This window comes from Hippocampus guttulatus, chromosome 12 (assembly GCF_054856545.1).
Source record: "Hippocampus guttulatus isolate MCC_2025c chromosome 12, RoL_Hgut_1.0, whole genome shotgun sequence".
NCBI lineage: Eukaryota > Metazoa > Chordata > Actinopteri > Syngnathiformes > Syngnathidae > Hippocampus > Hippocampus guttulatus.
The window spans coordinates 14,638,494-14,655,119 of record NC_141272.1 but is presented as its reverse complement, the minus strand read 5'-3'; the positions used below and the strand labels follow the sequence as shown (position 1 = coordinate 14,655,119).

The window sequence follows — 16,626 nt, the reverse complement described above, 5'->3', positions numbered from 1 at the left end:
TACAACATTAAAAGTGAGTGTTATGTTGCGTTGGTATGCCGAAAAACATTAGATAGATAGATAGATAGATAGATAGATAGATAGATAGATAGATAGATAGATAGATAGATAGATAGATTGGATGGATGGTGTTACATTCCCAGACTCCTGAAAAACAATTTTAAACAACATTAACATTATTCTTTACGATAGTAAATAACCCAATTTATAAATCTTAACAACGAAATCAAATTAAATCGCTCGTGCAGACCATCTCCGATGAAATGCAGACACCGAAGTTGGAAGTCCGAGGCAGTGTCTGGTCCATGAAGGCATCGCAATAAAGAATACCGGAAGTAGTTTCGTAGTGAAAGTTATCTTTGTTTCAACTGTTGAAGGAGTTAGAATCTCACTTCTTCCACTGTAGCCATTATTTTAGTCCCTCTCGTTATTTCCAAACTTATTGTAAATGCAGTCATGTTAGAGTCGTGAACGACTTGCAAAGAACGGAAAGGTGAGATCTCTCCTCATTAATTTCGTCGTTTTTATTGCAATTTAAACTAGCCGGTCGCTTTTGCTAATCAGTTTCCAGTACATCTTGAGTGATGCATTCATGTACTTTAAGTGCAATTAATATTGAAAGCTTACCTTGTTATGATTGCCAGTGAATTAAGTGTTAAATAAATAATATCCCATTCACTGCATATATTGGTAAAATCAAATGGATAGCAAACGTAGAGCACTCGGTAAACGTCTTTTATGTTACAAAAAAGTTGTTTTGTTCGTGGAGAAATTGTGTTGTATTTGTTGTCGTAGCTTGTTTTGTGCATGCTTTTATTTTTAACCTCAAGCAGACAGCTGCACGTGTCGTGCAATGGAGCGATGGCGATGGATGCCTCAAACAAGCTCATTCATGCCTAGTGTATTTTTGTAACATTTTTTGAGCGCGTTTGTGTGGTGCAGAATTATGTTTTTGTGACACAGGCAGCATGTTGACTGTTAAAATTCATGCATGATAAATGGGGTGTGTTACCCCTGCAGGGCCTTTTTTTTGAAGTTTCACTAATTTATTATTGAATACACAATGATTACAAACACTGTATGAATCCCAACATGATATGTCTCTACTCTATATACTGTCATTAGATTGAATGGATCATTGTAACACACTGTAAACAGTTGCCTGTATGTACTTGACTGACCACACAAAAATTTAAGGAAGTTTCCTTGGGATCATGTATAGAAACACATGCAATGCTTCATGTGATGACTGTTGTGTGTCATTCAAATCTCAAGTCATGAGTCACATTGGGCGTTAAGTTTGCATGCTTTGCAACTTTAACAACACGTCTGCAGTCTGCATACCAGTGTCAACGATGCTCTCATGACTACAGGCTTCCATGTTTACAAAATAAAAAGCCGCAACAGGCACTTGCAGTTTTGCACGGAAAACCTCATCAAGATTGATGCCGTGTTCCATCCACATTAGATGGGGTATGTACAAATGCGTTACAGTGTCATCCATCCAGGACACGCAATTCTATTTGGAGCTCATTTGCGCAAATTCCTTAGTCTTTTTTCCGTCACTATAACAGCCCGGGTATTCGCCCAAAATGGCAGATTTCCTGTTTAATTTGGGGCATGGGTCTAAGAGGCTGATAATAGATGCTTGGTGCGTCATGCGGTTTGGAAAATGAATGAATGAAGGAACGAACGAATGAATGTAATATACTGCGCCTGTTGGCCGCGCGCACACCAGAACGAGCAACACAATGTCCGCTGTGCATGAAACCATGACGCTTAAAATATTAAAGTCTACATTCTGTTGAATTATGTTATTCATGTATTTTTTAAAATAAAGTACAATTTTATGGACTGCTAATTTCCCGTTCATAATCTTTTGTCCCAGAACGTGATCATGGCCATCGCCCACGTGGCCACTGAGTACGTGTTTAGCGACTTCCTCCTGAAGGATCCTAATCAAGCTCGATACCGCAGTGTACGCACCGAACTGGCGGTGGACAAGATGGTGACCTGCGTAGCCGTGGGCCTTCCTCTCCTCCTCATCTCACTGGCCTTCGCGCAGGAAGTATCCGTCGGTCAGCACCGTTTCATTACTTCCGACAAGCACAAAAAAAAACGGATGAGGTTGTTGGTTTGTTGCTTATACAGAAGGAAATGCCATTAAACAGTTATTTTCTCTTTTTGATATATTACTCACAACGTAAACATGATCCCCCTCCGCCCCAGAAAGCAAATAGTTGAGTCCATGAACCAGGAAGTAATATGCTAACTAGCAACCAAACACAAAATTGGCACTCCATCATTATTTTTTTATTTTAAAAGAGGAAATTATTCTTTTTTTATGGCACATTACCTGATTAAACCATTCACCTGCGGCAGGATCAAAACTGATGCAGTCCCATCGTCTTCATCATCTGGGAATAAGCTAAATTGTGAACAAGCATCCAAATAAAAAATAATTAAATAGGACTTCTTTTTTTTAAACATCTGTCATGATTAAACCCGTGCCCAAACGGAATTGGTACAGTTCATAGCCTCACATCATTCTCTGTGAACCAGGAAGTAGTATGCTAGCTAACAAATGAAAATTACGTCGGGATACATACAGAATTTGAAACTTTTTGTCAAGGAATAATTCATTTTCTCTATTTCCATTTGCTTCATGGTTAAATGATTAAATGATTAATCCCTTGCCCGAGAAACAAAATTGGTCCTAATGTTCCATGCCATCTTTCGTGAACCCAGAAGTAGCCTCCTACCTAGCTAACAAACACAAATTCAAGTCACAGTATGGAATGTAAATTTCTCTTTTGGCCGTTTGTGTCATTATTAAGCCACGTTACTCTCCTATAGTCTCATATCACATTTCGTATATTCTTCACAAACCAGGAAGCTCGTAAACTAGATTAGAGAAAAGTTCTGCATGGTGGTGTTTATGTGAGGTGTGTTGACGTTTGTTTGTTGACTTCAGGGACCCAAATTAGCTGCTTCGCTCCCAGCAACTTCTCATTGAGACAGGCAGCATACGTAGACTCATTCTGCTGGGCGTCTGTGCACACGCACACGCTGCCTCTCTGGCTGCACAAGGTACACACTCACACACTCACAGTCGTGAACTCGTTCTCACTCACCCACACAGTGACAGTCTCACACAAGACACTCTCACACATACTCTCACTCTCATTCCAATGCTCAGACACAGTCACACCACAAACTCTCTCTCTCTTTCTCTCTCTCTCACACACACACACACACACACACACACACACACACACACTCTGATATTTGTGTGTGTTTCGGCCGCAGTTCTTCCCGTACATTCTGCTGCTGGTGGCCATGCTGACGTACAGTCCGGCTCTGTTCTGGAGAATCTGGTCAGCGCCGTTATTGCAGTCGGACCTCGGCTTCATAATGGAGGAGCTGGACCGATGTTACAACCGAGCTGTCACGCTCGCCAAGCGCATGACCACCGATGCTTTGCATGGATCCGGCAGGTATCGCATATCAATTCTCTTTTTATATTTCACTTTTTTCTATTTTTATCAGTATTTTAATACATTTTTTAAACTTTACATTCCAGCAGTTTACCTTACTTGACTCTTTTGTTTACATACAAATTCAGTTTGCAGCCATCACGAGTGATGTCATGCTGAATTATTTACTTTACAATATTTACATATGATAGTACATACTGGTACTCAACTTTAGTCATTAATTTTAATCTAGCTGTTGTTTATTAACTTGTTTTTACATTTTTATTTATGAATTGTATTTTTATTTTACTTCTTTGTTTGAAACATTTCATAGCTTTTTGTTGTATTTTATCTTATTGTACTTTATGACATTGTACTTTTTTGAAATTTTGCTTTACTTTTAAAATTTTTAAGTTCAGTTTCTATTTAATTGCCTTTCATTTTCCTCCATTTTTTTCGACTTCATACTTTATTTTATCTTTACTATATTTTATTTGCTTCACTTCATATTTGAGCTTCTTGTATTTTACTTTATTGTTATTTGACTTGTTTTTTTTTTTTTAGTTTTCACTCCGGCATCTGGTCCCATCCTCAAAATGTTCCTCCCAATTAACATCCTTCTGTAAAGTTTTACTAATTAAAAACATTCCATCTATGAACTTACATCCTTATTGTAACATTTACCCTTTCAAAATAAATATTTCTCCGTTGCGCCGTTTCACTCAGCGAGTACTATGTTGTCTACGTTGTCATAAAGTTGCAGCGACCCAACGGAGGGCTGTTTCAACTACCCGCTGGTGGAGAAGTTCCTGATGACCAAGCGTTGCTCCCGCGTCCTGCTGGCTCGGTACCTGCTGTGCCGAGGTCTGACGTTGGCCACGCTGCTGTGCGCCTGCCTCTACCTGGGCTACTACCTGCACTTGGCCCCGCTCACCGACGACTTTGGCTGTACGCTGAGAGTGGGCCTGCTTGCCAATGATACGACCGTCCCGAAAAGGGTGCAGTGTAAGCTCATCGCTGTGGGAGTCTTCACGTTGCTCAGGTGCGTGGTATGTGAAGTCTTTTATTTTGAAATGGCAAATGTTCCAATAGGTTTCGAACTGGGGAAAAGGTCAGACAAATAGAAACTGAGAAAACCACTGTACTGGTCAGAGTGTGACAGAAAGATGGGAACTGAGATGAAAGTTGAAATTCTGCGCAGGAAATTGTATTTTGAAAAACCAAACACTGTAGAAGGACAGAGACTGTGATAAAAAGTAAGATATTGGACAGGAAGCCAACCATTTCAAAAGGATGCAACCTGAGAAGCTGCACAGAAAAAGTACTGCTTTTCAAAACTCAAAAGGATGTAAATTGAGAAGAAAGTTGAAATGTGTCTGTGGATGCCTGATGTTTTATTTTGGAAGTCAAAACTTAGAGAAGATTGGAAACTAAAATAAAAGGTGCGATACTGGGCAGGAAGACTGAATCTGAAAAGTCAAGAATAACAAAAGGATTGAAACTGAAATAAATGAGGCGATGTTGGGCAGGAAATTCTATTTATAAAGTCAGAGATGGGAACTGACGTGAAAGATGAGATACTGTCTGAGCGGGAAGTTTTATTATAGAAAGTCAAATGTTGCAAGTTCCTATATAAAGGGATGGAAGCGTGATACACTGCAGCTATTTTGTTTGTAAAAGACCTGATAGAGCTTGAGATGTTGTGCAGGAAGTTTTACTTTGAAAAGTCAGAAGGATGAAAACTGAAATTAAAGGCAGGATGCAGGAAAGTATGTTTTAATTTGAAAGCCAACAGGAAGCATTCTCCTCCTAGCCTGGTCAACTTAATCGTCTTCTCTACGCTGATCCCTGTGGTGATCTATGCCAGTCTCCGCCCCCTCCTCTGTCACCGCTACACCCACTTCCTGGAAACTTACCAATTGCTGCCCACGGTGAGTGTCCTGCCCACGCCCAGCGGCCAATGGGACGACCTCTCTCTCTATCTGCTCTTCTTGGAGGAGAACATCAGCGAGCTCAAATCCTACAAGTACATCAAGGTCTGGATGTACGCGATACATTCTCCAAAGTATGACTGTATTATATAAAATCACCATTTTGTTTCCACAGTGTCCAATAATGTGGCCTATTGTGTCCCACAATTTCTGCCATTTTGTGCGATAAGGTCCCCTCTTATGTCCCATTCTGTGTCATTCTGTCTTGTTTGTTCTTGTTGTTGTTCCATAGTGACCACTATGACAGTATTTAATGATAATTTTGTTTAGGTGCTGGAGTTGCTGAGGAAAAGAGGAGAATGCTCGGGTGAGGACTTTGACGCCATGGGTCTGCTGCAGACGCTGTATCTTGTCAAGATGGACACTGTGGATGCAAAGAAAGCCGCCGAAGCGGCGGCAAAACCGGACCAGGTTGTCATCCACGAGGAAAAGTCGGACAAAAACAACATCCAAAGCCACAACAGACAGGAGGATGAAGACACGATGGGAACTGAGATGAAAGGTGAGATTCTGGACAGGAAAAGTTGAAAGGGAAAGGAATGAGAAGAGAGGAAAATTGAGTCACCGGACAGGTTTTGATTTTGAAAAACAAAGAGTTACAGCAAGGCTGGAAACCGAGATGAAAGGTTAGATGCTAGTCAGGAAGTTTTTTTTTTTTTTGAAATGTCAATGCCAAAGAGAATGATTGAAACTGGGTTGAAGAGCTAGACAGGAAGTTTTACTTTGAAAAGTAAGATGATACAGAGTGATGGAGAACCTGAGATGAAAGGTGAGAGACTCAACGAGAATTTTATTTTGAAATCTCAAATGTTAGGAAAAAGCAAAGTTGAGATTCTGAACAGCAAATTTTATGTTGGAAAATCACACTGAGTGAACTGATGAGATGCTCTGATGGAAGTTTTATTTTGAAGGGTCCAACATCCCATCATTTCTTTCCAGAGCTGACTCGGTTGTTGCCGGGCAACGGCGATGTGACAGAGGGCAGAGCGAACAGTGAGGGCGGGGCTCTGCGGCAGCGAGCAATGTGATTGGCTGCTGACTCCCGCCACAACCACTTGACGCATGGCATTTGCATATCCATCCAGCTCATTAGCATGTTGTTTCTGTACTTGTGCGTGCCCCTTTATGGGATGGACCATGACCCCTCGGATGATGTGACCATTTCAACCATCCTTAAACTACAATGACATTATCAGAATGAGATGTGATGTCTTTATTTGCACTGTTTTTGTGTTTTATGATTGTTTTGAACCAAATATTCTTATGTATGGATTGTAATGCGATTGTGATTCTGTATACACTGGTATAATGGGAAAAAAAATGACAATGACGGTACAAAGCGTTAACACCAGAACGTTTCATGTTTGCTTCACATGTTTGGTTACTCTGTTGTTGTTTTTGTTGTTTTATACTGGCATCATGAATGTAAACATGTATTTAATACCCTCATACAGTGACTGGAAACGTGTTTTTTGAAGTGGTACCCTTTGCGGTTTGTGTTAACTGAATATGTATTTTTATTATGTTGTCGTTTGGAAAATAAAGCAGCTGTTGAAAGTGCTTTGCGTCTTACTTTTGGTTCTGTAAATTTCCCCATTGCGGGACAAATAAAGGATATCTTAATTCTTATTTAAACCAAATATATGACATCAAACCTTGCATTAAAAATGCTATTTAGTCATGCATGTAAAATGTCATGCAATTTTTTTTTATCTAAACAGCAGGCACAAAAAGTAAGGATATTTGGTGGATTAATTGTTGTAGCAATGTTTCTTTGTAATAAATCTTAATGTGATGCAATCACTCAAAATAAGTCGAGGGCAATAACAAAATAAGATGTTTGGCATTGTCACAGAAAATTTGGCGAATTTTTTTATGCTTGCATAATTTGTGAACTAAAAAAAACACACCAGACAATAAATTATCATTCCTTTTTAAATTTTATTTTTCAATCAACTTTTCAACCTGCTGCTGAGTATTTGCGATGATATGTTCAACTCCATGATGAGCATGTCCGGGATAAGGCGTAAACATCAGCAAACGCATTTAAAAAAAAAAGTTTGGATCCAACAACGGTTCAACAAGGTTGACCAGCTGCCTCTGGTTGCTCGTTTATAAACATCAGCTTTACTTTTCCAATCATTTTAACGGCTAAAATGATTTAAAGTGAGCAAATTTGTTCCAAATCGAGAATACAAAACATAATATTAATAAGACACTAGTGACTACAGGGTTGACTTAACTAACAAGTACACCAAATTTACAACATTCTAGATTTTCCAGTTACGAGGCCGTCAATTTCTTTGTAAGCCATAATATGACTTAAGCATGAGCTTCACACACTCTACCACTAGACTGCAGCAGTGAAATTCACAACACCCGGCCACTTGTTCTAGTTCGCTCCCTCACCAGTCAAGTACAGAACTCTGTTGTGTTTTGCACTTGCGTTTGTGGGTATTTAGCAGAATTTCTGCTTACGGGCTCTAAGAAACTGGGTGTTGAGAAGAAGCGAAGGCGTGTTGTTGTTTTTTTTTTTTTTTGTTCTCAACTCAACTGTATTTATAGAGCACTTTCCCCCCCAAAACTGTTAAAAAAATTTACATTGCATGTTGTGTTCATGATTTTATTCAGTAGAATACGTTGGTGCTGCTTTTCTGGGGCTGGAATGGATTAATGAAATTCCCATTCATTTCAATGGCTAAACTTGATTTGAGTTACATGTATGAGCGAAACTAAACTTGTGACTCAAGGTACAACTGTACAAGATTAAAAATCACATTATTTGGCCAAATAGTGTGAGAAAAGTCCAAAAAGGTGCGCTAAAGACGGAAATTTGCAAGTTAGCTCTCTTAATCAATAATTGCCAAATACAAGTCCAGACTTTGGGGCACCCTTCATTTTAAAAAAATTGTTTTTTTTACTCCATTTGAAATTAGAGTGACAAGTGAGCTTCCAATACACTGCTCAGCACTCGCAACTGCAAAAAAATTGTAAATTTGAGTAGTCGTAGGTCACGGTACACTGTACTTTCTTGACATTTGCTTTATTCCCATGGAAAATTTCCAACTTTGATTTTGCAGCCCTCAGAAGGGCACACACGACTCATCAGAGATTGTTCGCAAATGTCCGACATTCTTAAATGATGCCAAAAACTCTGATTGGAAGACTTTCTCCGAGGCAGCGCGGCATGGATTATGATTGGTCCGTTGCCCGTGTCAGTGCTCGACAGACAAAACGACAAACGACAAAACATGCACCACAATTCAGCTATCAGGTGGATGGACACTTTAGATGGAGTCACATGCAAATATTCTGTGATATTTCTCGTGGTTGTTGCTGCACAAAACAAAATAAGTTGACAGTATGTGTTGGAGGGAGACAGGCTAATGTGAGGCAAAATATTTTGTTTTTGGAAAATCACGAAAAGGAATTTTCTGTTATTTGCATTTCAAATGGAAACTGACTCAATTTTGTTTCTTCAAATTATTTTTTTTTCAAATGATATTAACCCTTTAATGCACCCTATAACCTGATAACAAGCTGTCCACTGTAGTAACCGCTGTCCCTGAAAGGGTTAAGATAAATGTAATTAATTTCAAAGTGGCACACATTTTTATATAAATGTCACTCATCTGCTCCCGTCACCTGAAAACAAACTTCGTTTCTAGCTGTAGCTAACATGGTAAAATAGAATGATTTTTATTCCCCCTGAATTATGACAATCATCTCGTTATTGAAATAATGTATTTAGGGCTCAACCGATTAATCGGTCAGCATTCGCTCTTCTAAAGCAGGCGATTTTTGTATGTTTTTTTTTTTACACATTAACAAATTTCAACATTAGACAAAAATAATTACATTCAAACAAACATTACCCCCCCAAAATTACGCCTCCCAAAAATCGACTGACTTTTGCCAAATGTTGTCATTGTTGTAAATTTAAACAAATGCCAATGGACAAAGTATTGAAATTGAAAAGTCAAATGTTCTGCCTTAAAATCGTATCTTTGTTGTTGTAAGTGATAAGGGGGGCAAAAGTAGTTATTTTATTCATTATATACAGTATATATATATATATATATATATATATATATATACAGTAAGTATTTAAAAAAATGAATCGAATTATTAATGTGTCCAAATTTTGTTCATCTAAATTTTATTCTGGCAAATGGTGGAATTGGCATCAGCCTCGAAAAATCCATATCGGTCGGACCCTATTATTTAAATTCGCTACTCATAAATTTTTACCTCCCATCAGCCAACATCTCTCCGTAACAGCATCAGGTTATAAATACACAAGAAGGTGTCATGTCTTGCTGACGTGCACATTTTAGCTCCCCTTTAAGACTTTCGAGTGCTGTAACGGGTCAAAGAAAATGAATTGAATTAATTCCATTTTTTCCATATACTTGATAACCTGCTTCAGGCACATGTAATACTGGTATTCTCTTTATTCTTGCTCTCGCTGGTAGAACAACTGTGTTCTATGAGTAATGTTTGTTTTTTTCATTGCTTCATGACATTTCTGCTCACTAGGAGAACAACTCAAACTACTTTCTAGAAATGATAACCCTAAGATGGATATTAATACAGTAAATTTGTTTCCAGCACTTTCATTCAGTGCACTAGTATAACATGAGATATTCAATTTCATGTCTTACTAGTGCTCTGAATTGTCCTACTAATGAGAACAAAGAACGTACAGTATTAGTATGTGGACCTTGGAGGCAACTGAAGGAAACCTGATTGGAGGAGCCTGATGACATCATCAGTACCTTTTTCTACATGATTGGCTCGTACAGTTTGCAGCTCACACTTGGTTTTTTTTTCCTTCTTGTTTTGATTTGAACTAATCAGAATCAAGCATACAAGGGGAAAAAAAGATGTGTTGGGTGCACACTTACTGATCTGCTTGCTTAATGAAGCCCACTAGTCGCCTGGCATGCACATTGCAGCGTCCAGTCCAGATGCTCTTTTGCGGCCTAACATACAGAACATTCATTCGGGAGGCAGTGACGCAGACGACACGTGAAAACTGTGGATGAAACATTAGCAAAAAGAAAACAAAACATGCTTGATATGAGATATATGGAAGTTCTTTGTATCTTAATGCCGTACTTTGGCGTAACTTTCCCTCCAAGGCCATGTCCATATGCCATTGTCGATGAAGAAAAAAAATTGACGCATCCCTCCACCATACCCGGTGAGTGATGCCATTCGAGGACGGTACATTTGCAAGTGGAAACATTTGATTCGGTTTGACTAGATGTACTCACATCTTTTAAATCAAAACCTATTTTCGAATCAATTTGCGCTACACCCTTAACATGCACACACAACAGGCTTTTAAAAAAGAAAAATGTCTTGTTCTCACTCAAGTCCAGACGAAATGAATTCAATGGAGTTTCGCGTTATGGGTAAGCATTAACATAGTGGACATTTATTAGTTATATGGTTTGGTTGAAGATGTCTGTTTTTAAATATACAATGTTTTCTCTTTTGTTGTTGTGTGTGTGTGAGACCGTTGTATATGTTTGTATTTGGCTAGGAGACCTTGGTTAGATATATGGTTTAGTTGCGACGTATCATTGTCTGTGTATACATTTGGACGTGGCCTCAGAGTGACGTTTCACAAACAGGAAGTGAGTCAAACCACAGCGGGTGAATTTAACTTCTGGACGATGACGGCAGAGAAAACAAAATATGTACAATTTCCTCTCAACAATTCCATCACCAACCACTCATAGATACTGTATAATACATAAATATAGGCTGCGACGTGGCAACCCAAAACGCTCAAGTGTGATTGGGCACAAGAAGAAGCTTGTGATGCTAAAAAAAAAAGTGCTCAAGTGTTTGCATCGCTAAAGAAGAAAAAAAATGTGCGATGATAATGGTGACGACGATGGTATTTCTACATGGCTTAAAGCTTCTGAGTTCTCAGCGCTCGCCCGACTCAAGGGAGGCGGTGGAGGGTTGGGGGGGACACTTTGTCGTCACGGTGACGATGACGATGAAGAGTAGATGTGCTAGCCTCCTGGCTTTTTGCATAAAATGTAAATCGTCATCACCAAAAGAAGAACATTGAAAGAGGAGAAAGAGGATTCTTGCCCTTTTTTCTGCTTCTTTTTCTCTGCTTGTTTGGGTTGGAGTTTCCGTCATCATGGCGTCGGTTGTTTGGTGCTGAACAGTTGGGAGTGTTGCATGGGAGTTCTCCAGCGGGGGGTGCTCCAGGCTACGAGCCTTCGCGCTCTGTGCAGTCCTCGTCGTCATCCTCCAGCTGCCCGTCCTCCTCGCAGCCCTGCGTGGCTCTCAGGGGGCTCCTGCCTGGCTCCTCGCCGTTCATGGTGGGACTCCGCGAGGACTTAAGCAGCTTCTCCTCCAGCTCGTGCAGCGACGGCTCCTTGTACATGCACACTGATGACAAAAACATACAAAACTGCAGTCACAAATTCTGCAAAAAGTCATCCTCATCACAGTGTACCCCCGGGGGATGCGTTCCTGACAAGGGCTGAACGATTTGGAAAAAAATAATCTGATTGCATTTTCCCTCAAAATCCTCATGGCGATGTAACATGAGATTATTGTTTTCCAGCTCCTCTTCCCTATTGTTTTACAAATATAAGCAATAATTTTAATCGGTATTACAATAAACAATATCAAATTTATCACACATAAATGTTTTGATCTGATAAATTAGGTTTATGATCAAATGAATTGAATGTTGTCAAAGTTCTCATTGCAAATGACCAACAATGTTTTTGACCATCTCCACGATGGCCAGATGGAACTCTTCAGTTCAGTAGTTCTACAACCCCAATGGAATAAGATGCCAAAAGAAGTGAGGTCAGCCTTCAGTGTATATTCATTTAAATCCAGATTAAAAACTATTCTTTTTCCCTCACTTATGAACAAGGCCTTTGCAAGTATTTTGAAAATATTTGTTTTCAAAACTGTGTTCTTGCATACGTACGTTGTTTTTTCCTTTTTTGGGCTTTTAAATGTCTAAAATTCTTTTTTTGCCTTGTAAATGTTGTATTTGTAATTATGTGGAGCATACTGAGTTACCTTGTGTATGGAATGTGCCATATAAAAAAAGTGGCAACAAAAACCATGCTAGTCTATGCCTTTTTTTTTTTTGAGCAGGTGACCTCAAAAGGTTTCATCCCCATTTCTTTAAAAAAAAAAAAAAAAAAAAAAGACATACACGAATAAATAGAAACTAAATAATCCAGGGTAACGAGGAAAGGACGAATGGACGAGTCAGATAAAAAGTTTACTTGGGTCGTCTTTCTTGGCGTGATTTAGGAAAACATCATGGCTAGCCTGCTAGCTAACATCAGCGCTATCCATCTTAGCATAAAATTACCACAACTGTGCCATTAACCTGAGCAACAGGAAAGCAGTTCATCAGCCAGTAACTAAATTATCGTGTTAATTTTGATTGATTTCCAATGCCCGATTTTGAAACAAATTCCGTATTGAAATGGAAATTACATCTGGCGTTTCGTCTCCTGTCCAAGCAGTTGTTTACACACGTTCGGAATTAGCCTCAAGTGATGTGCATGACACTAAATGAGGTGAAGCCAGAAGTGGAAGAGAACAAGGTTGAAGGACGAATAGGAAGAAGGAAGTTGACAGATATTTTTAAATGACGCTATGGGAGCCGGGATTGAGTGAGGGAGGGTGAGCCGCTCGAGCGCTGAAAGCGGAGACGGAGGTCAACGTTCCCGCTTGAAACTTCCAAGTGAAACACTGGAACGTCAATTTCTCCTTTGAACGACAGGAAGTGAACACGACCTCCGCGGCCAGCGCGCTAAATCAGTTGGATTTTGCTACACTTTTACAGTTTTTTTTCTTTCTTTCTTTCTTTTTTCCCCGCTATATAGGTCTTAAATTCATTCAGTTCTTGCCATTGATATAAAATGTAGATTCACATTTTCAAGTGGTGAGTCTTGAATGAAACTTTTCACCCACATTGTTTGATTCAAAGATTAACAAGAAATTTACCCCCCCCCCCAAAAATAGTTTTCATGGGTATCAATTGGCCTGCGATTGGCTGGCAACTGGTTCAGGGTGTCCCCCGGCCACTGCTACAGCTGGGATAGGCCCCCCCCCACAACCCTTGTGAGGATAAAGCAGTTCAGAAAAAGGATGGATGGATGGATGGCATTCAATTGGGCAAAAGTGGCATTGATAGAGCAAAAAGTTACAATTTGATGTAAATCGCAAATTCATTTTAAAAGCTAATGTTGGAAATGTCAAAATGTGAAGAGCCCTCTCCAGTACAGTATGTCATTGTATAAACGTGGCCAGGGTGGTACCTTCGATGGGCCTGGGGACAAAGTGCGAGCAGGGTTTGGTTTTCTTGACGCGGTTGCCCTTCATGATGACGCCCTCTTTGTTGAGGCCCAGGAACCAGGCCCGGCCCGACTCGTGCTGCCGGTACAGCGTGGATGAGTAGATGACGTAGTAGTTCTCAAACACAGACTCCTTGAACTTACACTCGGCCGTGAAGATGTCCTGATTGACACACGCACGCGCACACACACACACACACACACACTTGAATATTTCAAGTGTACAGTGAACCTCATTTGTCATTAGAGACACAGAATATAAAATCCACAATATAGAGAGACCATTAAGTACATTTAAATTCGAGGTGTAATGATTAATCGATAATTGATTATCAAATGTAGCGATTATTATTTTTAAGAATCGATCACTTGTTTCAAGACAAAAATGGTGCAAATCCTTGGAATGTCAGCCTCTCAATACTGGAAAATCAAATAGAAGGGGCACAAATGATGAACGGTGATGCAGCAGGGCTTCACCGGGTTTAATTTTGAAGACATTATGAGCACACGTGAATGCAACACAACATTTCTCCTCCTGCATGACTCCGTCAGCAAAGAATGACATTTTAAAGTTTCATGCGAGCCAAAGGCTGAATAATGTATAACGCAGCATTATGATCTCCACTGAGAAGGAGCTGTTGCAACGAGGACTGTGAAGATGGATTATGAAGGCATTTCAATGTGATTCCAAAATATTTTACATCACCCTAATAAACGTTTGTCTTCATTCCCCAACTACTCTAAATAGGAAAACCAAGCCCTGCCGGCCTGAGAACTATAAGAAGCACTGACCTACATTTACAGCCTAAATTGTAATATTTGTAGCATGAGATTGCATAACAGTCTCAATTTAGTCGTGTTTCTCTTGGCTGCGCTACTCCCAATACATGCACGTGGACGTTAATTAATTTTTTTCTCCGATCAGATTTCAGCCTCTATGTGTTAACATGTCAATTTAATCTGCATGCCCATTCCCATGAACCTTGATAATCAGTAGTGTTGGCCGATGTATCTGGAACTATATTTACAATGGGACTGCTTCTTTCACCGATCACATTTCAAATTCATCCACACATTGATGATGTCAGCATTTTCTTGCCACGCGATTGCTTGGTCACAGCAAAACTTGGGCGAGCAATGAGCTAGCGAGGAGCCACATGCTGCTTCAACAAGACAATATTATGGGCACCCTGATGTGTGGTGTTCAACTGAATGAACGAATGCTGTTCTTACAGACGTGTAAAGGAAGCCCTCCGCGTTCATGGCCATATAGAGTCCCGCCTTGACGCCCTGCATGGCCACCACCCGCAGACCCACCGGGATCAGGTTGAAGAGAGCTGCATAAACACACAAACATGAGACCAATTTTTATGTGAACATGTGCACCCATACTTGCAAAACCACTCATCCCAGATAGGAATTTCCCAATGTACATCGTTTTTTTTTGGAGAGGATAAAGAATGTATGCCTGTATGTATTGTTAAATTATGTGTTGTTGCACCGTTTGTGTTTGTATACATGTCTGTCCCTTCAAGGGTTATAACACCGTAACACTGCAACTTCAAATGTGAAATGTAAATTGTAGGTATGAAAACCTTTACTTTCCTTTTTCAATATTCTAATGTGGGCTAGGCCCCTCGCAATTTTTAATTTCTTTCTTCCGAATTTGCACTATTTGGTTGTAAGCACAGTGAAATGTATTGCTCCAGGTGCAGCTTATTCAATAAAGCATTAAAATAAATTAAGTGTGTGTTTCTTCTCAATCAATACAGAAGATCTCATTCTCTTAGCTTTATGTCTTATAGTGAACTTTAACTGGGAGAGGCATTACACTGCTTAAAGCCTCTTTTTTTTGTAGACAAACTGCTCATAAATCGGGTCACTTGCACCAGTGAAAACGCAATAAAATGCAGTTTTCATTTCCATTTGTCAGCGATTCAAATTGGGAACACGCAATCCAATTAGACTCGTATCCGTGCGAATGTTTAAGCCTCGGTATAGGTCTACATAAGCCTCGGCTGTTGCATAATTCTGCGTTCAGGCTTTTGGAGCCAATCGGGATCTAGGATGATGAACCTGCTCCACAAAGGAACATCAACATCTGTGCACAGTTTTTGGACGGACGCTGCCGATACTAAATGCCGCCGACACGCTCAAAGATAAAAACAGTGCGGCATTATGGGTGAGGAGGAGGAGGAGGAAGAGGAGGAGGAAGAAGCCCGTGGCGTTAATCCTCTCCGGGAGAACTGGGAGACAAAAGTGCGTGTGAGATGAAAAAAAAAAAAAATCATCTCATCTCTCTTGCTCGCCGCTTCTTTTTGGGGAACTGCGGGATGTGTCGAACATGCATTTACACTGCATGTCGCACCATGCAATTGCCTTTGAATGGATTTTGGTCTTTTCATTTTATCTACTTTAAAGCTGTTTATCTGTTATGTAAATTGGAGATGAAACACATATCGACGCTTTATGTTTATCGGTGAAAGCAGGTTGAAATGTGAAATACCGTTGGAAAAGCGCTCACATTTTTCAAAGACATTGTACAAACTAGAGATTCCTACCCCGTGTTGAGCCACATATGGGGGGTCAGATTAAAAACAAACAAAAAAATATTTTCTTTTCCTTCTCATTGCTTTCTGAAGAGTCTCAAATTCGTTCACTGCCGTGGAATCTAACTGAGATCCAACCCTTAACTGCCACCAACATTTAGATTCATATTGAAGTGTATGTTTTCAACAGGGCAGGTGCAGACGAGGATCTCGCCAGCTTCTCTGTGAAAGTCAGGTTTGCAAACCA

At 39.9% G+C, this 16,626-nt stretch overlaps 2 protein-coding genes across 4 annotated transcripts in view; one reads left to right on the top strand and one right to left on the bottom strand.

Moving 5' to 3' along the window:
• The first annotated feature begins 346 nt into the window (after nucleotides 1-346).
• Nucleotides 347-7,027, top strand: LOC147197536 (pannexin-1-like). Its single transcript, XM_086124789.1, has 8 exons — nucleotides 347-493; nucleotides 1,889-2,078; nucleotides 2,975-3,090; nucleotides 3,310-3,497; nucleotides 4,234-4,518; nucleotides 5,290-5,512; nucleotides 5,738-5,969; nucleotides 6,407-7,027. The coding sequence occupies exons 2-8, from the start codon at nucleotides 1,898-1,900 to the stop codon at nucleotides 6,493-6,495; spliced, it is 1,314 nt and encodes a 437-aa protein (XP_085980915.1). The 5' UTR covers nucleotides 347-493; nucleotides 1,889-1,897; the 3' UTR covers nucleotides 6,496-7,027.
• A 361-nt stretch (nucleotides 7,028-7,388) lies between these two features.
• Nucleotides 7,389-16,626, bottom strand: part of LOC147197535 (fibroblast growth factor 12-like) — a 28,303-nt gene continuing 19,065 nt past the window's right edge. For all 3 annotated transcript variants that reach the window (XM_086124792.1, XM_086124791.1, XM_086124790.1), the window contains 3 exons: nucleotides 15,064-15,167; nucleotides 13,795-13,993; nucleotides 7,389-11,887 (listed from right to left, as the gene is read on the bottom strand). In XM_086124792.1, coding sequence (XP_085980918.1) covers nucleotides 11,706-11,887; nucleotides 13,795-13,993; nucleotides 15,064-15,167 — 485 coding nt within the window. In that variant the 3' untranslated portion in view covers nucleotides 7,389-11,705. The remainder of the gene's footprint in view (nucleotides 11,888-13,794; nucleotides 13,994-15,063; nucleotides 15,168-16,626) is intronic.

What these genes read in the sequence shown, in the direction of transcription:
- LOC147197536 (XM_086124789.1), top strand. Translation starts at nt 1,898, where the DNA reads ATGGCCATCGCCCACGTGGCCACTGAGTACGTGTTTAGCGACTTCCTC. An exon ending in CGCGCAGGAAGTATCCGTCG is followed by an intron (nt 2,079 to 2,974) that starts GTCAGCACCGTT and finishes TGTTGACTTCAG; the next exon opens with GGACCCAAATTAGCTGCTTC. An exon ending in GGAGTCTTCACGTTGCTCAG is followed by an intron (nt 4,519 to 5,289) that starts GTGCGTGGTATG and finishes TTCTCCTCCTAG; the next exon opens with CCTGGTCAACTTAATCGTCT.